This window comes from Fusarium vanettenii, assembly GCF_000151355.1.
Source record: "Fusarium vanettenii 77-13-4 chromosome 3 genomic scaffold NECHAsca_2_chr3_3_0, whole genome shotgun sequence".
NCBI classification, from domain to species: Eukaryota; Fungi; Ascomycota; class Sordariomycetes; order Hypocreales; family Nectriaceae; genus Fusarium; species Fusarium vanettenii.
In genome coordinates, this window is record NW_003315880.1 from 1,066,987 (window position 1) to 1,090,409 (window position 23,423).

Genomic DNA, 23,423 nt, shown 5'->3' on the forward strand with positions numbered 1-23,423 from the left:
GAAAATCATGACGCGAGAAGTAACAAAAGGGTCTCTTATCATTCGTGACCTGCCTGCGGTCGTCTTCTTAACAAGTCCGATCTCCCGTGGACAAAGTCAAGACAAGCTTCACATGGCCCCTTGATTGCTGCCAACACACCACCACCATCACCAAACAAGCTTTTTCTGCCAGATCAAGACCGTGCTCCGTCCAGAAAGAACCATTGCCACCACCTCGTCATGCCCGTTATGTCATTGTAGAAACTTGTCGGGGCGACATGCTGGCTATTCCCGTTGCAAACTTTGGTGTGTTCCAAGTTCCATTCCATCAACGATAACTGTTCTAGTTCAACATGTAACGTTTAGACACGTTTAGACGTTGCATTTAGACGTTGTGCCCAAGATATCCATTTCTTTATAATTTTTGCTATCAGTTCGCTTCAGGGGTATTCATCATACATGCAACGGCGTCTCTCTGCTCTGCTCTCCTCTCCCCTAGGCATTGTTCTGGTTCCAATTCTGATAGTGATAATCGTAGTCCATCCTGTACCAAAGAAGTCGCTTCAACAAGATAAACCCAGTCTATAGTGCCCAAATGACTTGTGGCCTTCCCAAGAAATAAATACCCGAACCAAGTAAACGCCGCCCGGACCTGATGTCGCTTTGATCGTTTCCCATGCGCACATTTCAATCCTAGTTTGTCGTAACCAAAGAAAAACAAAAGAAAATATGTCTGCTTAGAAGACTTGGTTGCGTCCCTGCGCATTGTGCATCCTTCTGTAGGTAGCAGCATCGTCTGTGTAGGACCGGCCAATGAAGCTGGCTGGGCGCGAGACATGCTGAATGTGGTGATCCTCACCAGCCTGATCCTCCGAGATAGTACCCAAGGGATCGGCTGGGTGATCAGTCGCTGGTGGTGTTCGTGGAGCGCTCAGCGCTGTCTGGTAATCTGGGAGAACGACATCACCAGTTCCAGAGCGGGAGCGTGCCGGTGTTTTCACGGCAGTCTGGTAGCTCGGCACCTTGTTCAACTCGGCCAAGTCAGATACGTCCAGATCGACATGTTCTGATGAATTGCGCGACGAGTCATCGCCAGCGCTGTTGCTCCTAGTAAGAGCGGCAGACGCAGGCTCCGATCGCGGAGCTGCGGTCTGAGGAGCCGACGTCGGGGACATGAATCCCGCTGATCCAACGGAGCCAATCGAAGTGTAGGATGAGTTTCGCTGTGAAGGGTCAAGTGACACATCTGCTAGTCGGGATGATAGTGCAGCAGGTGCCACGGGTCGGCTATGTGTGAGGGCGGCTGCGAGGTTTTCGGCCGAGCCAGAGCGAGATTGCGCATAGAAGGGACTGTTGACTCCAGACTGGAACCCAGGGGTCTGGAAACCGTTGATGTCGACATCTTCGTACAGCTGATCGAGGACGTGCTCGCCGTATCCCGGAGGTGCGATGGTTGTGAGTTCTTGCTCAGTAGTCTGAGAGGGTGACTGATCGACAAGGTTGCCCTCCTCGTCAAGAGGCATATTGGGGGAGATGAAGATGGAAACGGGGAGTGTAGCTCGGAGCTGTAATTAATGAGTTAGCAAGCAAAAGACTGAACAGTCCTAGAGAAACTTACCTCGGAAATGTGACCATCGGGGTTGCAGAGCGCAACGGTCAGCTTAATCTTGTGTCGGACCTTGATACCATGGTGGTTAAGATCTTGGATACACTGGCGAAGCCTCTTAGGCAGACTGAGCTTCTTTGTCAGAGCCCAGCCCTCCTGGCCAGTATCCTCAATCATATCCTGCCAGTGCTCCTCTCTTGTCACCTCGAACTTCCAAGTTGACACTTCACGTTCTGTTCGGTGCTCCTTAACACTGTAACCTGAAGATCCCTGGACGCAGCATTCACGGACTTCGATCAGTCTTGCTGTGATGTCACCAAGTTCAAGTGCCTTGAGTAGTGGTGTAAATCGCATCTCCATCGTTACCACTCCGCCAAAGACAACAGCTTTTTGAGGGATGACAATCGAGTAGTCGACCTTGTTAGGCCAGATGTTCTCAACGCTCATAGCGTGGAGAAACTCCAGAGCGCCGGGCTCTAGAGTTCGGATAATTCGAAGGTGCTTGTTCGCGTGTAGGTCGTAAGCGAGTTTTCCTCGTCCAACGGTCGCTCGGAGTCTGTAAGTGATCGAGGCCTCGGGGATGCCCTCAACGCTCTCGGCCATGTTGCCAGGGAGCATGTAATCGAAGGGCCATTCGTAGTTTCCGGCGGGGAGCGTCATGCTCTTACCGTGGGTGCCCACAAAGGGCGCCCAGCGGTGCTCGAGAATCGTTGTCGTCTTATCTACTTTTTGACCCGAAACGCCAGGAGCACTTCCTCTCGGGTCAGCCCAACTGTTCATCCGCCACAATGGTCAGTCGCCGTCCCAGACGGGACCTGGCTGATACGATTTGGAGAGTTTGAGGGAAACTTACGAATGGCGCAGAGTACCAACTAGTCGCAGGCGCACATCTTCCATCTTTAGCGGCGCCTGAAGGCAGAGGACAAGAGTGCCCTTGAGAAGTTGACCGGAGGACTCATGTTCGCTTCCTCGAAAGACGATAAAGTCGCTGTCTAATCTGGAGGGCAAGCGCAGTTAGTACGAGGAACCGCCGCTGCCTGTGGTTTTCGCAGTCAATGGCAAACTTACCGAATGTCGAAGAGACTATATGAACTGCGCCCGGTCACTGAGGAGAAGGGCTTAAAGGACGGCATGATAAGCGTCGGTTGTGGTTGTGTTGTGTCGCTGCAGGAGCGCAATGGGGGTGATGGGACAGAACTTGACCAAGACACGACCAAGAGGGCGGACCAGAGGAAAGAAAAGAAGCTATGGAGGATGTCGGAGGGTTTTATTTGGGGTCACGGCTAAGACGGGCAGCGAGCGACAACGGACATCCCGCGAGTGACGAGCTACAGAACGAGAACCACGAGCCCACGCACGAGTCGATGGCGGGATGTGGTGGGTACAGCCTCTTGCAGATGGTGGGGCTGTGAGATCAGGAAATCCAAAGTCCAGTCCAGGAGGGCCAGGCCAAACAAGGGTCGCAGGCCCGTCAAGCTCCGCGCGATGGGAGGCGAGAGATGATACAGCAGATCAAGCGGCGCGGCGCAGGTGGAGAGGGATGGATGATGATGGGACCGACCGACGGGACAAAAATATAAAAGAGGGTCTTGCTTGATAAGACGCCCACCGTGTCGGATCACTGAGGATTCATATCCAGGCAAACCCGGCAAAATGTCGATAATTGTCGAGAAAAAGTTGACAAGACGATATCCAAGTGGGACGCCGTCGCGATTGGAGGCGGCAATGGCTTATAAAGAAGGGGGTGTGGAACTCTGATCAATGGAGCCTTGCCTTGCTTTGGTACGGATACATGAAATATGTTCCTGACAACGGGACATCTGATGGTCGCATCTGCCTTTCATCATGGATGCCAACCGTACCACACCGGCAAGGTGGACGGACGTAGCAAGAAGGTGTCGACGCACCTTTATCCCCTGTAGACGCCCACGCCCCCAAGCCTCTTTGGTTATAACAGGGCATGCCTTGCCCTGCTGACGACCTACTGTACGCAAAATCCAGATCGCCATGGCGACATGGCACGGTTGTTGCAGCAGAGGCACAGTACTGTTCGAACCCAAACGGCAATGAGTGCCTACCTAGGTGGCTGCATGTACCCGTACATCGTACGTGCCGGAGGCTTGCGACGGTATAAACGGGCGGCCGGGTACAAGGACAGAGTCGGAGAACGGCGACTCGGAGAGGGGAATACGACTTGACACGACCTCGACGATACTGTACACTCGCCTACGTATCCCCGTTGGCGTTTGAACAACGAGGCCCTCTTTGGGAGTGACTGTGCCACGCTGAGAGTGCCTCGGCCGCTGTGCCTCTAGAACCACCGCTAGAACCATTGCGTTAGTGAGCAGTGAGAACGAGCACGCAAGCCAGAAACCAGCCGCTGATCAAAGGCAGAACAGCAAGACGGCAAGGGTGGTGGGGCGGCGACGCCGGGCCACGGCTTGTGGCTGGCAGGGCGGACCTTGAGTTTGCTGCACGAGTAGGCATGAGTCGTGTTATCGAAGCCCGATGGAAGCTTTGCCCTGGACGTCCCAGAACATTTCGAATTGCCCCGAGCGTCTGTTTGTACGGCGGCGGGACGCCGAGAAGCGGAGATGATAGGGCAGGGCAGAGGAATAGCCCCTAGGGAGTGCAAGAGACGAAGCCGGAACGGGACCTGGGGGAGGGTGAAGGTAACCGATAAAGCGGGAAACAAGATGAGGAAGGGGAAAAAGATCGGGACGGGAGGGGAAAATTCCGGGTGATAAAGTTCAATGGAAGGAGGTCGGTCTACGTACCTGCATTCCCAACCGCCTCACCTGCCCGGGCTGGCTGTCTGACGTTAGAGCGTTTACACTCCGCCTCAACTGTTGCGTATTCGACGGTGCATGTACTATTCCGACGAATTACGCAGACAGAAAGCCATCCGTCTTCCCTGTCGTGAGACGCATCGTAAAGGGGCTCTGGCTTTCTCATCGCCTTGTAGCTCTACTTCTCACCAGTCACGACTGGACACAGCTTCCAAAACCCCCCACGCGGACCCCCATGATGCTTCAACTCAGACAACAAAGCTGACAGCGCCTCCCACGCAAGCTCGCAAGCACGCATCTTCCAAATGAGACAAGGCGATACGCTGGCGACTCCTGGATCTCAGCGCCCGCAGCCCACAACGAGGGGAAAGGCGAAGCGCCTCATAAGCCTCCTAGCGAGCTGGGTCCGTCCGTTTCGCGAACTGGGCGGGTCAGGTCTGGAATGGGCATCGTGAGCGCTTTTGAGCTTGCCGCTATCTCTTTGGGCACTCACCGATGCTCAACACCCACCATTCTTGATAGCGAATAGTCGGCTCACGGTGGACGGTTTAAGCTAGGGCCTGATGCCATGCCATGCCAGCCAAGCCATGAGCCTCGATACCCTTTTTCAATGGCCTCTCTACCACTGCGGCTCCGCCATGCCGGGTTTTATCGCACAACTGCGTTTCGAGCTACGAAGCAGGTCCCTGGCGCACGGTCACAGCGTGCTTCTTTTTGGCCCATCATTCGAGTCGGCCATAGATTGACTTGCTGCTTATCTGGGAATGGGGCTCTCAGCCAGCCAACGCTTTTTCCCTTGATGGAGGATCCATCTACGAGCTCTCGATGACAGCCGCTGATGTCGATGCGCACCAATACACTCAACAAACAACGAGCACATGCAACGGAAGAATACCATTACCTGACCTGATTCTTCCTTTCTCGTCGGGTCAGCCGGGCGAGATGTACTGATCCGAAAACATGGGATGAAAGACAAAAGAGGAATATTGAAAATAAGGATTGTTGGCACGGGATCACGACTGCAGCACCACCATCACACCTGTCCAGCCAGAAATCCATGACACCCTTCAGCCGAACGGTTACCGTGCCCTATCAGCGAGCTCTCAAGACGGCGAGATCGAGTCTAGGTCAGCAGGCCTAGACTCCAGACCATCTAGCACCCTAGTCTTGGTTCCCTTGGGATTCACCACTGCCAAGCAGCATGGGGGAATTGCGACAGTGGTGAACTGGAGGTTCCTGGACTTCAGTCATCAGTCGAGACTGCAAAGGCAGACAGAGTAACATTTAACCGGCCAAATGAGAGGAGCCCAGCCCAGCAGACAGGGGCCCTTGGCATAAATTTTTCGCTTCTTTCTGCTTCGAATCCAGAGACTGGCAATATGCACGCCTGGCATTGCGTGCAGAAGGCGTTCTCACACCCCCCGGGCGGACCCAGATGGCATGGCATGGCCTGGCCTGGCCTGGCTTCTTCGTCATGGCATCCGTGCCGTATCTTGGGTTTGCATCATCTCCCGCGACTCTGACTCTTTCCCCATCAAACAAGCGCCCGCCGACTGGCGCTGGTGCCCTCTCGCGGCGACAAAGGACCGAGATGGCGGGCGGCAAGATCTAACCCGAGGAGCTCCATGTCCATTCTCGCTGTTTGAAGCCCGAGCCGACCAGGTTCTCAGGAACTTGATGCTACGTACATGAGTTACCCACTCCAGCTTGGAGCGTGTTATTCCCGTGTGACGAGCGCACCTCAGTCACTGGTGGCGTCGCCACTTGGACTTCTTCCCGTCCGCCAATTCTCAGCCTCAGGGTTCTCAAGCCACCAAGTCTTGGTGGTGCAGTACTTGGGCGACACAGCAGCAGACTGCCGCCGCATGCGTAACGATTCCCGGAAGTCTCTCGGACACGCTCCGGAGACACAACGGTGCTGTGTCGGCATGTGGCTCCGTGTTAGAACGCCTCGCGTGGTCAGTTCTATTCTTCGCCTCGGCTGTAACCTTTGGGAAATTGAAGGCTGAAGAAGAATTGTCTCTGCTTTGCAATTTCTTCGGGAGAATTGTTCTAGTTTGATGGAGCCTCTGAGTGGTTTTTGTCCCGAAAACTGGGCCTTTTTTCGTCGGTGAGTGAAAAAATGACCCATCCTCTTCAGCCCTGTGGAATTCGCAATCCGTTCTAATCATGACTGTGCCCGATGGGACTGGTCCTTGGAAGAGGTGATATCGCGGCGAGCCCAAAGTGGATGGACTGTGGACACGTTCTCGGTGAACAAGGTCCGTAGTCTGAGGCTCGGGCTCGGGCTCATGATGGCGAACCAATGGATAACCTAATCGAAACAGCAGCTCCGAGCTCTCCCTTCTCTTGGCTTTTCTAGCCTGTCCGTTGCTCAACATAACATCTAGAGATTCACTTACATCCATCTTGTCGGCCCTTCACCCCACCTCTCAACCCTGACCTAAAAGCCAAGAGTTTGAGATCTCGTGGAAGTGCCATTATACGCAGCAGGCCCAATCCATGATGATCATCAAGTCATCATGCACACCAACTCGCAAGCAAGCAAAGCTTGTCTCTTCCTCGCGCTTCTCTTTTATTGCTGATCAGTCACTGACACCTTGCCTCTCTCTGCTGTTGCTGTTACAGCAGCTATCGACACGTCCCTCCCTCTCCCGGCGGTGTCCATGACATGTCCACGCCATCAGGCGAGCCCACCACATGATGGTCTGCCCTCCACGACTGGACAACCCCTGCCCATCAAGTTTGGTTCGGCAACGGCCGCTGTTAGTGGGATGAGTGGGCTCCTCACCTTCGTTCGAGGTGCAAGGGGGGGTTAAAAGCCAAGACATGCAGTTTTATTCCCGTCTGACGAGCCATGCATGCATTTCGCATCCAGCTTTCTCGTTGTGTGTTTTTGAGGAGCTGCGCTCTTTTCTGGCCTGTTCCCTGCGCTTTTCCTCGAGCTCTGCGCCATATGCCATGCACGACCGGTCCGTCGATGCGGCAGATGCTCCCGGGTCGCGTCCGCCAGCAGCGAGCATGATGCTTGGCCGGCTACAGGCGCATAAGCTCGCATGTATTTTCGTATGTTCGTACAAGCGCGCGTACATACATGTACTCGACGTCTTTGGTGTTGAGCTCCTATGAGCTCCAAGCTCGGCTTGATAGCTCGATCCGACTGACCTCGCCTGATATTATCATGTTCTCTCAATTCGCATGGACCTCAGCACATGTTCGTCTTTCTCGTATCCACTGCTAGTGCCCATCATTTATCACATTCTTTCATCGACGCAGCAAGGAACTCTGTTCTTATCTTGAAGATGCAGCAATGGATACAGGTAATCGTTACGTGCGCTAGCTCCCCCCCTGCTATCTCGAAACAAAGAATTCAGGGTCCTGTAGCCTCATGCCTCATGGTGGACATGGTGGATCTCTGGCGCGGCAACTTGTCGCTCCCCGAAGAGCCTCCGCTGCCATGTGGGCTCGACCGAGACCACTGATTGATAGGACCGACTCACCTGTTGAGCGGTTAAAGCCTCCCAACCAAGCAAGGTATTCAGCTACGTAACTCGAACCAGCAGAGACATCTATATGACTCCTTTGCTATCCCAGCCCCGAGTTAATTTAGCTGCCTAATGGCACTCGGCACCTCACACCTCAGGCTAAACTTGCAGAATCAAGACTCAAAGTGGATTCCCCTTCCCTATCTATCATACATCATCAAATCCAAGCGAGGGACCGCTATCCCTGAAGCAACCAATAATGGAAACGACAACAGCCACTCCCCAAGTACCGTATCCATTTGCTGGTCGTCTGTTTGGTCAGCACGGAGAAGAAAAAAAAAGCTCGTCATCAACTGCAATTCGTCATCACCCTCGTTTCAAAGCCTGTGAAAGCTTTTTCATCACCGATCCATCTATCATGATGCCGCTGCCGGGGCTGATGCTCCTTCGGTCTGTGCCGCCAGTTCCGACCCAGGACGTAGCCACGTTCTGATATGTCCTGTGCAACATGTCAGTTCCTGCCTGGCAAGAAGGTTTCTCGATCTGATCGGTTCGCACGTGCGATTCACGAGATTCGGAGGCATTCTTACCTGACTTGCAGCTCGTGATAATGGCGTCTTCTGTAAAGTCTAACCAGCACACCGGGTGCGTATCGATCGACTTGTTCTATTAACCGTCGTGTCAGTGCTCTAGTTGCCCCCACGGCAGCTTTTCGTCATTGTTGGGGCCGGCACTTACAAGCACAGGGGGGAGCATAGGGATCCGAGCTCGAGGCTCAACAGGGTGTTGAATCACAACCTCTTCGTCCTCCGCATCGAGGTTCGAGTCGGATCGCAGCCGCGAGTTGGACGTGGTCGCCGTCTCTGCCCGCTGCAGGGCCGTGTATCGTGACGAGATAGACCCCCGATGTCGGACAGATTGCTACATTTGCGTCCCTCGTCAGCTTCTGTTCATCTGTTGGTGCGGCTACCAGCCAGACCACCTCCATCATCATTATTAGTATTGTCACATACCGCCTTTGGTCGGTGAAGCATGCCGACACTGAAATCCCAGAGACAAAGACGCCCATCCTCCCCCACGCTTCCAAAACGATAGTTGCGGTCGTCGCATCGCCAAGGATCAAAGGCAACAGCAGACACCCAAGACTGGTGTCCCTGACACCTTGCCACCAGCGCAGACTCGACAACCGACCAAATCGAAATCAAGTCATCTTGTCCGCCCGTCAAGACGTACTTCCCGTCTGGAGACCAACAGGCACAAGTCAGGCCGCCATAGTACGAGTAGAATACGTCAAGAAGCCTAATAAGTCAGCCAGGTGAGCAAATCCAACGGAGAAGGGCTGAGAGGCGTAAATCATACTCTTCCTTCAAATAGTCGATGATCCTAAGTGTTCCGTCCTCAGAAACCACAGCCAGATGTCGGTTATCGGGAGAGAACGAGAAGGCGTTAATGCGGTGGTTTGATAGCTTCCAGGCCGCTACTGGGTTCGCCTTTTGGTTCTTGGAATGGACCGACTTGTTGATGCGGATTCCATTGGGGTGAGTATTGCCGTTGGTTGTGTCTATGGCCTCACCACTGCTGCCACTTGTATTTCCATTGACTGCCTCCTCTTCAGGATTGAATTGGGCATCTTCCTTCTCCTTATCATAAACCACCAGAGACCCGTCCATGTGGGCGGCGAGGAACAGGTTTTCAGATCCCGGAATCCATCGGATCGCTGATACTGGAGTTCCATTTATGGCTCCCTACATCTGTTAGCATCGCCCACGTAATAGTGTTTAGATGAGGAAGGCTGTCGCACATTCTTGTTCAGTCGCGTATATCGCTGTGAGATTGGCTCCCACCAGATGATCTCTCCGGTTGAGAAGCCCATGATAACGTCAAGGTGTGCGACAGTCTTTGTATGAGTATTCACATCATGGCACAGACAGTGAGCCTTGGTGAACAGAATCTTGGTCAAATAATCTTGCTGTCATGGTGTCAGCGGAGGCGTTCAGGGGCTATCAATTGTTCTCATGGGACATACCTTGGATGAGGAAGACATGTCAAGCCACTGAAAAGCACGGTTGATGTTGGCAAAAGCGAAGATTCCATCACTTGGTCGCTCAGTAAGCTTCCTAGAGAGGCCTTCGTTGACAATAACACGTGAGATGAAGGAGGAATTGCTCTTGGTCATGTTGTTCTTGGGCTTCCTCTTCTTATTCACGTCCTTGCTCTGTACTTGCGCAAGCAAGGCATTGCCCTCGCCAAATGCTGGCGCAGAGCCCAGCGTTATAGAAGTAGCTGGAGCATCGCTCGTTGAGCCGGCCCTACCGTCCTCGCTGCTCATGCCTCCCTCGGCCGAGTAACGACCTTCATTCGGATGCTCTTGAATGCTCGAAGGTGCACCGCTCAAGGCGAGGGTGGTGGAAGAAAGACCCTTGTAAAAGAACGGCGGAGCATTCCGGGCATCTAGAGTAACAAGCGAGACATTGGTACCGGCGGTGGCTGGTTGAGGGTGAGTCGAGAGCGGGTTTGGATTCGGTACTGTAGCTTCTGAGGGATGAGGTGGAGGTGTCGCAAGATGTAGGTCTTCTTTGAGCGTATATGTTCCTGCAGATTGCGAACAGCGTTAGCCGGAAGCTGCGCCAATACAGGCAGACCTGATTCGTCTCGTGGGCGCAAGCGGAGGCGCAAAAGCCCCGGGAATACTGACCCTCGCCAACAAGAAACTGCCACTCGGGGCCAGTCGGATTTGACAATGTGTTGTTGGTCTCAATCATAGGCACGGGATGTATCGAGCTGGTGCCATACGGCCCCATGGTGGGATACCGCGGCGGGGGAGGTAGGACACTGGAATCTCATGGCGTCAGTTTGTGTCGGGCGCAAGAAGTAGCAGCCGCAACCGCAGCCATGACAGGGCCATGGCGGGGATAAGGTACATACAACATGATGCCGTTCTCAGGTCTTATACTAGATCGTGACAAGAATCTATACTCTGGGGAGAGACTCGGAAGAAGATGTCGCGATGTTCGTCGCGGTGCAGCGGGGAGACCGGGAGGAGGTGGAGGTGGATGACCGAGGCACAGCCGACGTTGACACTTTGACCAAGATAGGAAGGTTCAAAGTTCCTTCGGATATAAATGATAGGAACGCGCAAGCCGTTGTGCGGACGCAATGGACGTAAAAGAGGCCAACAAAGAATTGTTCGCTAAGTAGTCTTGACTCGATATTCTTCCTTCAAGTCTTGGTTGGGGGAAAGCAGCCAAGGAGGAGGGTTGAACCGGTCAGTGAGTGGCAGGTTGGAATCATCGGACGCGAGCAAGCAGGCCATTGTGTGGGGTAAGAACTGGGGAAGGTGCACTCGGCTCTGGAGGGAAGGAGCTGCCCACTGGGTCATGGGGTTCAAAAACCGCAAGGGACCAGCTTTTGTTGACATAAATATGAGGACACCGGCAGTGTGATATATCACTTGTATTACAGGTTTATTTTCGTGTCTCATCTTTTTAATTAACCAGTCAATTTTTCCGTCTCGGGCTTTTCGGATCCAGAATCCGTGAGGGGGAAGGGAAAGTGCTGGCGCGACGGTCCGGGGGAGGCTGGCACGTGATGGGTTTACATCCACTTGGTGATGAACTTACCCACATTGGATAAGACGAACTGCAGAACGCTTCCTCTCCTCCCTCACGTCACTTGCCGGCGCGTGAGACGACGGACGGGATTCCATATGCACTCTTCCGCTTCGAAATGCAGTCGCCTGCATTCGACCTGCATCCGTCATTTCAGGGCTCTCGATCAACAAATCGCATGACCGTCACGGATCGCACCACTCGTCCAACAGGCGAGTCCATGGCCGGCTGCTGAAAGGCCCCAGAAGTTAGCGCCTTCGGCCTTCTGTCCACTCCATGAGAAGACCGCTGTCCCACAGGCTGAAATCCCTCTGCGAGTCCAGTGATTCAGTACCTGTGGAGCAATGAGAGGCTCAGGCTGCCCTGCTCGTACGTCGATGACGGCGGGTACGTATCTGTAATCGATCATCCCCAGTTCGGCCCAGCACTCCTGAGAGCTCTTGTCTCAGCGCCATCAGGTGGCTAAAGTCAATTCAATGCTTTGACACGGCGCACAGAGCATCATGAAATATTTTTAATAAAGCCATGACGTGAGGCAGGTGCTACGCGACACGCGACCCTCTTAAACCCCAAGACCAAGAGGCTGGCTTCGAAAGTTGAAGGCGATGGTGGTCCAAGCCAACCATGTGACCGACGGAACTCCTTGATCATCTCGTCCAGCCACCACATCCGTCTCATCATCCTAGGAGTCATCGAAGGGAGAAACGTCAGGGTCATATACCATCTGGCCCGTTTGTACGGTCACCAATCGGCATACAACCCAAAGACCTGGGTGGCCCGAAACGCGACCTGACCTTGTTTGAGCATCATGACGCAGAAGCCGGCCGCCCTGCGCAGCCAGATCCTAGGCTTGAGCCTTGTCGTTCCCAGCCTCTTGGAAGCTGAGACGATGCCTTTAGAGTCTCGACCGGCATCATCCCAGTTTATTCTCCCTTGATCTTGGATCCAAGGTCGCGCGTACCTTGCATGAGGCCGGCGTGCAGAGAGTTGCGGCTCGCGCCCTTGCATGTAAGTGGGTTTGCTGGCGATCATGGAGCTGGGCAGGCTGTGTTAGCCCCGGAGAACTCCTAGATGCCTTGTCACGAGGAACTTAGATTTCAGCCCAATTAGTGATTCAATTCTTTTTTATGTTGCCGAGACATTGAGCTTTGATGGCCATGTGAGCGCCGTATCGTGTTCCAGCCAACCTTGTATTGCCAACCCTCTACTGCCGACACGAAATATTCACCATAAACGTTGCATGCCCGGAGTAACACAGAGATAAAGCCCCCTGAAAAATCGCAGCTGTGAAACGCCTCACACTCAGCAATGATGCTATCCTCTATTGATCGGGGGTTGCGCTGAAGCCGATATCTAAAAAAGAAAGGTGTTGCCGAAGAGGTGGTTGGTATATGTCTCAACCCCCTGCAACCCAACACCCAAGCTTTTTAGGAGCTGGAGCGCTTGTCTAGGTTTTAGCCTGTCAATCGGGTCCCTTGCTTTTCGGGGCAACCTGAGCTAGAGCCCAGGGCTAGAAGCTCCAGGGGGGGGAAATTCAGGGCGAAATGGAGCCAAGGTTGCCTGCACTCGTTGTCGGTGTCACACACGTGTCACGTCTGTGAAAGGTCGGAATCTGCAGCGAGGTGGTTATCACATGCGGGATGTGGTTAAGCGAGCAAATAAGTCATTGTGCAGCTGCTGTGAGCTGCAAACAGCTTCATTGAAGAATAAGAACAAAGGTATTAAAGCAGCTAGCAAACATTGTAATAATAGCCAGCGAATAAAGACACATGATAATTTGCAGCGACTCTTGACTCTCACCAGTATCTCTCAACATGGTGGGACGGCTCAGGCGTAATGGATGGGGACCGTCTTGAAGCTCCCGGCGGCCCGGTCGAGCTTGTCCCGTTCAGGTTTAGCGTCACTTAAACGCTCGCCTTACCGGGTGACAACTCAGCAGTGCAAGGTGCTACGAACCTAAGCATCGTCCGAGCCCGACGAAAAAGAATTCTCTCTACTTCATCTCAATTTTCCCTCTTCTCTTTGTCTTTCTCATAGAGAAGAGCAGACTGAGATCTCCAATCTCAACGGCATCTGTGCTTCGCAGCTGATTTTTGCGCTCTCATCGTAAGTAAAGTCATCGGTTCCTTGCTTTCTCGCTCTGACCAGGATCACCCACCCCCCACCCAAAACTAAAACCGTCCCCCCCAGGCCCGTCCGTCATTGGTGGGGTGCCGGTGGCTGGCGATGGCCTCCCAAACTTCCCAACCTCTCGTCTTCGCAACCCAGCCTCGCGCCAAAGTTCCCTCATAGTCCAACCATATCCCATTCTTCTCTAGTTTCTTGCCATGCTGTCTCTCTTCGCCATCTGTTCCGTGCAATCAATTGGTCGAACTTGAGCGCGTGTGTGTGAGTGGAGTGGCAAGTTGGCTAACATCCCTCCCAACTTGATCAGAATGAATTCGCAAAACTTCAACTTCGACCTTCCTGAAGCTCGTCGTATGTAACCGTCCTTCACACATCATCACCTGCACAATCCGCACTTACCTCCTTTGCCTGCATCATCACAGACACTATCACTGCCTACACCATCACTCGCACTACACCAACTACACTTAACTGGCTTGGTCTGTCAGTGAAACTGACGGGTGCGCCCACATAGGTCAAGGCCCGCCGAAGCTGTCTCCCGCGCAGACTCCTGGCGACGACGACGATCAGTCCTCTCAGCCGATCCTGCGGCCATACTATGATCTTAGGCACCGTCCGGGACAACCCTCAACCAACACCAACCGTTCATCAATATCGACACAGCCCGCGGGTCTCTTCTTTGCCCCCTCACCTCCTTCATTAGGAACAAAGGTTTCGGCATCAACAGCTGAGATCTACGGTCCCGAGCGACTCTTTGGCTCAGCGCTGCCTGAGGCCTTTGCGGCACCTACACCGCCGACACAGACACAGCGCACAGTTCCTCCCGGCGTCGTTCGCTTCGACGAGGCGCAATTAACCATGTTCGCCGCCCAGAGCGATCCTCGCATGGAGAGCATTAAGGATGAGCTCACCATTGCCGCTGGAAAGGTCACACCTGGTGTCGATGACACGCCATATATTCAATATGCTTTGGATGCCCTCACTCGCGAACGGGGCGGCCCCGCGGCCGTCCACTTCCCGTCCGGCTCATCAAATGACTTTTACGATGAGGACGAAGACTATCCGCAACCCGAAAGAATGCCTGAAAACATGGGATATCCCGCTTTGCCGGTCCCGCAGCCCGCATACGTCGAGGACCGACTCCCAGAGCCGGTTGAGACACGGGCGCCTCTGCTGGAGGAGAGCCCCGGTACCGTGGTCCACCATGATGTGCCGTCCACACCCGAGGAAACACCAACAACACCCTCTAGCCCACCCTCCGAGCCTGACCAATTTGTTCAGCGCGAAAAGCAGAGGCCCAGATCTATCCCAATTGATCGAGCTCATCCTGCTCTTGACTACAAGCCCGCCATTCTCCGCCCAATCTCCATGATCATCCTGGTGCTCCTGTGCCTGCTCATGATTGCCGCTCTCATCTTCTGCGCCGTTTACTCTGCAAAGGACTCTGGATTCACCCCTTACCCCGGAAGCATCTACAGCGGTCAATATTTCTTGTTCCGCATCTTGCCTCAAATCTTCTCAGCCATCATCCTCCTTTACGCCCAAGCCGTTGTCTCTGCTTCGATGCGCATGCTCCCATTCACTGCCATGGCCGATGCGGAGCCAAGCGTCCGATATCTGGCGCTGTTCCGAAGACTGTACCCCAAGACCTTCCTACTGCCCTCATTCACGGGCCCTTGGCAGTTTCAGCTGTTCAGCGTCTGCACGTGGCTCGCCAACTTTACCATTCCTCTCATGAGCACTGCTTTCACGTGCATCTACAAGGATCAAGATTGGATCTGGGCTGCAGTTCAGGGCGTTGTCTGGACCCTTGTCACTCTGTACATCTTGCTATTGGTTGCCACCATCATCTTGATGATGTTCTGGATCAACAAGTGGACGGGACTTATGTGGGATGTCCGCTCGCTCGGCCATCTCCTCCCCCTGCTGAGCCAAAGCAACACAACTCAGAGCTATGAGGGTGTCGATGTCGTTCAGCGAAGCACCCTCTTCCAGGCTCAGCTTCGAGACCGACATCTCGACAGACTTGGATACTGGCAGATGGATGGCCAGGGCAATGGCATGTGGTACGGCATCGGATGCGTGGGTGAGGATGCGCAGGCTGGAAGGGCATCGTATAGCGTCCTGCCCAAGAAGGCCAGCTATAACATCTCACCCGCATCATCCCGCGATGACCTCGAGGCCGAGGCCCGTTATGCCCACTACCGCTACCTGCCCATCGCCCTGCGCACTCCTGTCATTCTGGGCTCGGTTGTCTTGATGACATTTGTCATTGTGGCCATTCTCGTCGTCTCCTTTTTGCCTGAGACCAGACTGGACCAGGGATACTTCCCTCATCTCACTGCGCGACCCGGAAGCGGAGCCTTCTCAGCCGCCAACTTTGTCTACGCCTTTATCCCCTCCCTCTTGGGCATGTTCATGTTTCTGCTCTTCCAGAGCCTGGACCATGCGCTGCGTGTCCACCAGCCCTGGGCTGATCTATCCAAGCCCACTGGCGCCATCGCCTCGAGGTCTCTCCTCGCTGACTACGCTGTGTGCCTACCTATCCAGTGCACCTTGAAGGCCCTTCGAAACGGCCACTGGAGAGTCGCCGTCACCTCTCTGATGTCGGTCCTCTTCGTTTTTATCCCCATCCTCGCTGGCGGCCTCTTCATGGCCCTCACCAACTTCCGCGGACAGGTCAAAATGTTCCCCAACATGCCTGTCTTTGGCGTTCTACTCGCCTTCCTATTCCTCTACCTCGGCACCCTGTCTCTCATGCTGCCGGGCCGCCAAGCCCTCCGCATACCACACCCTGTTGACTGCCTCGCCGAGCTCATCGCCCTTTGCACCGCCGATGAGACCGTCCATGACTCAGCCTTCTTGGCCGTCAACGATACGGCAGACCTCGAGGCCCGACTCGGCCTTGACCGCGCCGACTCTCGTGAGCAGTCACATTGGTTCTTCGGCGTCGCCGCAGGCCGCGATGAGCGACGACTGAGCGTCCGACCCATGAAGAAATTCACGGAGAAGAGAATGAGATCCACGAGATCTACACGATGATGCTCAAATGCATGATCATGATATGATGCTGTAATGTGTTGCACCGAAGTAATGCTGCGAACTGAAAGTTATTTGACGACACGAAATGGGAGGTGTAATATGGTTGCTGTTTTGATTTTTTACCTTGCGTGTGTTTGTTTTTTGAGCGTTGCTTTTACTCATGTTGCATTGTTTTGGCGTTTTGGCAAAGAAAGGGTTCACACGTTGATTTATGTATGTCGACGATTGTATGTCTGACCTTTTGCGGGTTTTGTTATTTTCCTGCTTGCGAAGGGAAGGGATGATGATGAACTGGAATGTCAATGTTGTTATTACTGCCGAGTTGGGGCAGCAAAAAAGATTTCGTCCTCGGGGAAAAAGCTACGAGTAGTTAGGAAGGGATGGCTGGATGAAGAGCTAGACGACCAAGAAGAAATGAGATATGATGGATGTTTTTTTGATCCAATACAAGCCTCTGTGTGGTTGGTAAACAAGTTCGCTTCCGTATCGCATGACACTCGAATCCTGTTTTTTTGAAAAGAGTTATAAGAGCCGAGTTATTTCTATGGTTACAAGCTTATGTGTGGTTGGGTGAGACAATGACAACCGTGTAAAGGCATTCATAACACAACAACAGAGAGGAGCCACATGATAATTGACAGAAGAACAAATTGAATTTGTTGGACGTCATCCTGGAACTATCTCGGAGACTAAAAACTGGGTTGTGATAGATATCGTACAGAGCTCCGTGTCAGGAATGCTCTCTCATCAAAGTCCTTCTCATCCCTTCACAACAGGCGTCTCCCACGCCCATTGTTTTGCAATCCAATGGGTCCCCCAACTGTCTCAATCCTTCCTCGTGGCATGTGAAATATTATAGCTCCTAAGAGCTAAACCCAGATAATAATGAAAAATAACAAAGAAAAATAAACAAAGGGGCGGCTTTCCTCGCCGCTTCTCATCACCCGATTTGGGTGGTTTCCGGAACTCCTTGCTAGCTTTCCATTCTGGCGTTGCTTCTTGTACAGAGGTCATTGTATTTAGTAAAAAATGGTCGTGGCGTTTGATAACGTCTTACAACATGGTGGAAATATTGAATTCCACTCAAACTCGTGATAGAAAAAGGAAAAGGGGAAAAAGAAAAAGTATGGTGCTGTTGTGCCGTTGGTCGGGTCGTCGAGACAATGTAGTTGGTATCAAGAAAAACAAAGAAACATGACAATAAATAAAAATAAAAAAGAAAGGGCGGAGTGTCATCCTCTGCTTCGTCGTCCTAGCATCCGCCCAATCACGTCGCCTCCTTGACGTTTACGCGGTGATGAAGGTGCTGTCCGGTGACCAGTCTTCCGTTGGTCACTCGCGGATCGACGGTGGAACCAGAATGAGCGGCCTCCATGAGTTTCCGATTCGGAATCTGAATCATCATACTCGAATACCGAGTGGGGCTCGACGCCGGCCTCCGGCTGTGGCTCTGGCGGAAGCGGCCGGAGGCAAGGAACCGATGTCTTTGTGTGCATGAGGGGAGCTGTATGCAGATGATCTGCCAGGACGAGATGTGGTGCCGAGTGGTTTGCCCGTGCTTCGGTAAAAGAGTCCGTCTCTGTGGGAGTTGAAATGCGAATCTCTAGAGACGTTGCCGGGCGATGCGCCTTTGGTGTGGCGGACCGGGACAAATTCGTCTGGGGGTATGGGTCTGAGGAAGTCGAGAAGTGGGCAACAAGCGGTGAGTTTTGCAGCGACCGGAAAGCGCACACATCATCGTCTGGACGAGGGGGTCGCTGTGGTTTTTCTTTTGTTGTTCGCGAGCATTGCCACGAGGGCACGAGCGATGTGCTCCGGGGTGGAAGTGGAAGCGGCTTCGGGAAGGGCGAGTAGGTCGCCGCCGGCTTTCGGTTTCGGGGCCGAGGGTTGTCAGGGAGGGGCCATGCGGGGACGCGGCGCTCCTCTGTTTGCCTTCGTCTCTGTTGAGGAGAGGGGATCAATGCAGGATACTGCTTTCGAGGGTGAAGCTCGAGGTTGTCCGTCTTGCTGGGAAGCCAGAAGCTGTCCCACAGCTCGGCGGCGTGTGCATGGTACTGGTAGTCGTCGTCGAGGGAGACTTCCGAGTCCGTCGGATCATCAATCAGCCCTGGGGCAGAGGCGTCGGACCCCAGGGAGGCCCGGTCGTTTGAGAAGCGATCTCGTCCATACTGCGAGAGGCGTTCGGAGTGTTGAGGATACGAGTAGTTGGTAACAGGATAGTATTTGGAAACGAGCTTGAGGTCAGCTAGCTTGCTAGAGCGCTCCATGGTGGATCGTCAGCCTGGCAGCATGAAATTAACTTGCAACAATATTGGTATCAGAGTGATCAATTCAGGGATATGGACGGGCATGATATACAAATAAATGGACGAGCAGGACTGTCAAAAGACGTTTGAGACATGGCCGTGGAGCCACCACACCCACTCGAGGCGTTGCATGTGTCTGTGGTGATCAAGCATCCCCCTTGAGCTAGAGGGGCATTCCTGCATGGAGGGGGCGACTAAGCCCGGCCATCCCTCCCGTCAGACACGTCCGACGCTGTCAGACAGCTCCGGTATTTGCATCCTGCCCAAGGGCTTGGGCCTCTAGGCCCTGGTATGCAGCCGCGATTCGCCCCTTGCGTCTTGCTTCCGGCTGTCAAAAAAATTTCCCATCCTGCAGCACAGTCGGACGAGTCTTCTGCAGCTTCATGTCTCTTTGCTTTGCTGCGATTGCTGTGGTCTGTTTGACAGGTGACGCCAAGTCAAGTGGACATGCAGCTCCCGCAGGAAGAAGCAATGTGAGATAATGGTTCGGATAGGTGGATTAACTCTGTCCTGCCTGCGAAAAGGAAGCATATTGAGAGACGCGGCGGGACAATGGCCATACTCGAAGAAACAAACAAAGGCTCGGGGACCACACGCAAGTGCACTTGACTCGCGCGTATACTAGCACTGAGGGTCTGCTGGGAGGCAATGGTATGGTCTGTGGCATCCAGATGGCCTCGAGTAGCGCTGGCTCCGTTCTGCTCAGCAGTTCCCTTACGGCCAGACTCGCTAACGTCTCCATCCAACCAGTCGTTGCGACGTCTCGTCGGATTGAATCAACTCGTTCCCAAGTGATCGGATCCATAGCCCAGGTCGAGACACCCAAGGCCAACGGGGCTCATTCTCTGGGGAATAACGCCGAGTTAGCCAGCGATCAGCGACGAGGCTGGCACACGCGAGGCTTCTAATCAGCGACAATCCGAGCGGTTGACTCTCCAGTTGGTCCTGTTGGTGGCAGGGACCGTGGTCTCCCCGAGACGAGTTGCTCGCACGGGCTGCCGCCGTGCCATGTCGTCAATGCCGTCACGGCCGATGGTGAACACGGGCGGGGATACAATCGGTCCCTCTCGAAAGCTGAAGATGCTCGGTCGGCCGGATTCTGAGCAAGGCATTGGGCCCCAGCTTCAATGCCCACCCTGGCCAGCTTGGCCACGGGCAGCTGCCGACTACCTCGAGTGTCAAGATATCCTCCCTGCTTGGCGCAACCTCGAGACAGAAGAACTGCGTGGCCTCTGGGTGGAGGCGTGAGACACTGTCTTTGATAGCATGGACTGCATGTGCAAGGCGCTGAGCAGGTAAACATTGTGGACTTTTTTCCGCGGCAACGCTCTTGGTGGGTAAGAGAAAACGTTCGATTTCTCTGGGTCCCAATTAGCCGGCGACTCCGCACGACTCTGGACGCGGAAAAGAGGCTCGCATTGTAAGCATCATGGTATTCAGAAAAGGGAAAGCAATGTTTCGGTGAGTGTTTGGCGAGGTATGTGGTTGTAGGAGGAGAGTTGGCAGCTCACGATAGGCAAGGAGAGGTCCGAGCACTTGACGGCAGCTGCAAGCTTGGCTCAAAGAGGTAGGGTAGCATCGCCCTGCGTGTCCCTCTCCTGTCGGCTTGACCAACGAATATGCAAAAATATGACAAGTGCCGGACGGATCTGACCATTCATCATCCCTAACTTGGATCGGATCTCAAGTTGAGCTTGTCAACTGTCAGCCACATAACTTCGCATCAACTGGCAGATCTATGTTGCTAGTTCCCAGGCTAACGCAAGACGCAGGGTACCACCCATCTCTCAACAGCTTCCTCTTCTCCCTCGACATGGATGGATAGTATTGGACCTTGGGTTTCCCCGCATCCGACTGTTTACACCACAAATCTGAGCTCCGTGCGTCTGCCGATGAGGCGTCGAGTCCCTTGCTCAGCCGGTCGGAAGCAGGCTTGGAGACCTTGGACCGTTCTGGGCAGTTCCGGACCCCTCGCCTCAACGTTTTGGGCTCTGCGTGTCTCGAAGATCTGTGAGAGGTCTTCAACTTTGATGCCAGGGCCAGGGGCATGCAGCACTTGGCAGGTCAATCACAAGCTTCCCGCGGATCCCTCATCGGCGATCGTGGGAGCCTCGTCCTGCCCTTGCACCACAGGCGGGGTATCAGTCTTGACGTCAAAGCCTCTGTGTGACAGTTGAGAAGCGGAATGACGATGGCGCTCCACGGAGGCAGTTTGTGGCTATCTAGCTGCGCATCGTGTATAGCGTATCACATAGTTGGGATCAGGTAACTGGCACACGGCCGTTTCATGATCGGCATCTTGTCTGCGACCCAGCTGCGGTTGAAGCGTGCTGGCATCGTGCGTGTGTAGCCATCATATCCATCCATCGCGGGGAAGAGGGCATGTTGCCGGGTCGAGATCTTGAGGGTTAGCCCTGAGGCTTGATTTTGGGCGTCCAGTCCCTTTTGTGGTATTTCCTCGTGGTCTAGTACGTGCCTCTAGTCAGATTTGCCGTATAGTACAAGACCCTATCGAAATCTTGTCTCGACGAGGCCTCTCGGATGCCAATACTAGGGGACTAGGGGACTTTCAGGGTGCGGCGATCTCGACCATCTCCCTGCCACGTTGCACACAAACGGTTTGCGCTATGGCCCTCCCGCTGATCGCCAGTAGGCGACCATCTTAGAGGTGCCTATCAATGTGCCGAATGTAGTAGCTTACGGCCAGCCGTCTCTGCCGGAGCATCTTGTCCACCCTTGGCCTCTCTCTACTAGGAGACATTTGCCAGGGAGGATAGCCATGGTGTGACTAGAACACTAAACTACGGTCCAAGGCGCTCTCCCTGTAGTTTTCAAACAGTGATTTCAACCATTGTAACTCGCCAGTTTTGTATTGCACCAGCGCTCAAAGTCTCAGTGTGTCTCGCGATCTTTACAAGGCGTTTAGAAGGCGTGCGCTACCCTACGGCGCAACACCACGCACTCGATGAAATGATTGCGGATGGTATTTTGAACCTGTACGTGAAAATTTGGGGTTCTCGTAGGTTAATTGGCATCATTTTAGAATTGATCTCAGCCCGTCAGCTTATGTTCATATGTAGAGCAGACTTTTGGTCGATCCCATGGTGCCTCAACCGATCCATGACCTTCAGGCACAGTATCTTAGCCACAACACACTCATCTTTAGAAATTCAAAGTAATCCTGCCATCCGTGGAGTATTCAACATATCAAGGGGCAGATGACGACCGATCGATATTGAAATAGTTCTAAAGGAGACAGCATCCATTTATTGCACAGCCTTACTTGGACCCAAGTAGCATGCTTATTGAGTTAGACAGTTTGCAAAGACAAAGGTTTGTACAAGAGGCAAACTCGATAGTACCATGCTTCAAAACATGAAACATGCAATTCGCATAACTTAGTAACTATAGGGATTTAGCATAACCACATTAACATTTAACCGTGCTGGCCTGACAAAAGCATTGGATGTCCCGCGAGCAGCGGCACGTGCTCCCGCGACAAACTGCTCACCGGGATGGCCCCGTGTTTTATTCGCTTCTCTCGCGTCCGAAACACCTCACAGTATCCGTAAATCAGCCACAGGGGAAGTCCTCCAGCTTCCGCCTCGTAGCTAAGATTTGACCCGCGAGAGCCCTGTCTTCAAACCGCGTCTTGCCAGGACCGGAAATGTGCAATATCGACGATGTTCAAAGGATCAAGGGTCACCCCCAGCATTATGCGAGATACCCGCGGGGCGGCTGCCAGGGACATGAGAAAAAAAAAAAAAAAACGAGTACGCATGACAAGGGCATGGATAATGGGCGTCTAGAATATCGCCTGAGAGTCGATGCTTCCAGAGACGCGACCTGACATTTGGTGGTTGCGCGACCCGAAACTTGGGCCACGAGCTTACTGGCCTAGGACGAGATGGAGATGGGAAACGGCGCCGTTGATTGGGGGACCCGATGACGGGGCGTGCCGTGGCTCCCGCCCCCTCCAAGCTATTAAAGTTGGTGTGTGTGGCTTGCTTTTTCGTCTTTGGGATATTGTCAAGCTCAAGCTGGACGATCCAGCAACGACAAGACAAAGCAATTGGGACATGGAGATTCGTCGGTGGCATTGACGCTCGAGTCCAAGACCTCGTCCTTGAACGGGAAGTAAGTGTCAGACAACCATAACCGACGCGGTTCCGGACGGGTCCTCTTCCCGCCAAAACCACGACTCAGCGTCGTACTCGGCCCCGTCTCACTCCCCAATTCGCTCAAGTCAACCGGTTTCTCGGTGCTGTGGGGCATGGAAGCCCTTTTTAGGGGGAAGAAGAAGACCAGACGAGGGGGGGCTGGGCGATGGCCAGGGCTGGGGATCAGATCCGGGACCGGGGGGACAGCGGTGGTGACGAGCGAAGAGAAGCTCTAGCGCCGTTAGCAGCAAGATGGTTCATCTGGGATGGAGGTCATCACGTCCCCGCGACGGGGGTTGAGAAAAAACGAGGCACAGGGAC

General features: G+C 53.7%; 4 protein-coding genes across 4 annotated transcripts; 1 reads left to right on the forward strand and 3 right to left on the reverse strand.

The window, feature by feature from the left end:
* Positions 1 to 716: 716 nt before the first annotated feature.
* NECHADRAFT_77628 (uncharacterized protein) lies at positions 717 to 2,718 on the reverse strand (the record flags this gene model as incomplete). The annotated part of the gene is made up of 4 exons (XM_003052985.1): positions 717 to 1,544; positions 1,598 to 2,357; positions 2,439 to 2,582; positions 2,654 to 2,718. 4 exons carry the CDS (start codon positions 2,716 to 2,718, stop codon positions 717 to 719), a joined length of 1,797 nt encoding a protein of 598 aa, XP_003053031.1.
* A 5,309-nt stretch (positions 2,719 to 8,027) lies between these two features.
* Positions 8,028 to 11,076, reverse strand: NECHADRAFT_58956 (uncharacterized protein). Its single transcript, XM_003052986.1, has 9 exons — positions 10,785 to 11,076; positions 10,555 to 10,691; positions 9,886 to 10,451; positions 9,661 to 9,828; positions 9,219 to 9,604; positions 8,873 to 9,158; positions 8,598 to 8,780; positions 8,450 to 8,525; positions 8,028 to 8,358 (listed from the first exon to the last, which is right to left on the reverse strand). Exons 1-9 carry the CDS (start codon positions 10,787 to 10,789, stop codon positions 8,276 to 8,278), a joined length of 1,890 nt encoding a protein of 629 aa, XP_003053032.1. The 5' UTR covers positions 10,790 to 11,076; the 3' UTR covers positions 8,028 to 8,275.
* A 2,826-nt stretch (positions 11,077 to 13,902) lies between these two features.
* Positions 13,903 to 16,636, forward strand: NECHADRAFT_35407 (uncharacterized protein; the record flags this gene model as incomplete). Its single annotated transcript, XM_003052487.1, has 2 exons — positions 13,903 to 13,945; positions 14,109 to 16,636. The coding sequence occupies 2 exons, from the start codon at positions 13,903 to 13,905 to the stop codon at positions 16,634 to 16,636; spliced, it is 2,571 nt and encodes an 856-aa protein (XP_003052533.1).
* A 1,232-nt stretch (positions 16,637 to 17,868) lies between these two features.
* NECHADRAFT_91775 (uncharacterized protein) lies at positions 17,869 to 18,903 on the reverse strand (the record flags this gene model as incomplete). The annotated part of the gene is made up of 1 exon (XM_003052987.1): positions 17,869 to 18,903. The coding sequence occupies one exon, from the start codon at positions 18,901 to 18,903 to the stop codon at positions 17,869 to 17,871; it is 1,035 nt and encodes a 344-aa protein (XP_003053033.1).
* Positions 18,904 to 23,423: the final 4,520 nt, after the last annotated feature.

Coding starts and splice junctions, on each gene's coding strand:
- NECHADRAFT_58956 (XM_003052986.1), bottom strand. Junction 10,452..10,554: donor GCAGTTTCTTGTTGGCGAGG/GTCAGTATTCCC, acceptor CGCAATCTGCAG/GAACATATACGCTCAAAGAA. Junction 8,781..8,872: donor TGCTTCACCGACCAAAGGCG/GTATGTGACAAT, acceptor ACGCAAATGTAG/CAATCTGTCCGACATCGGGG.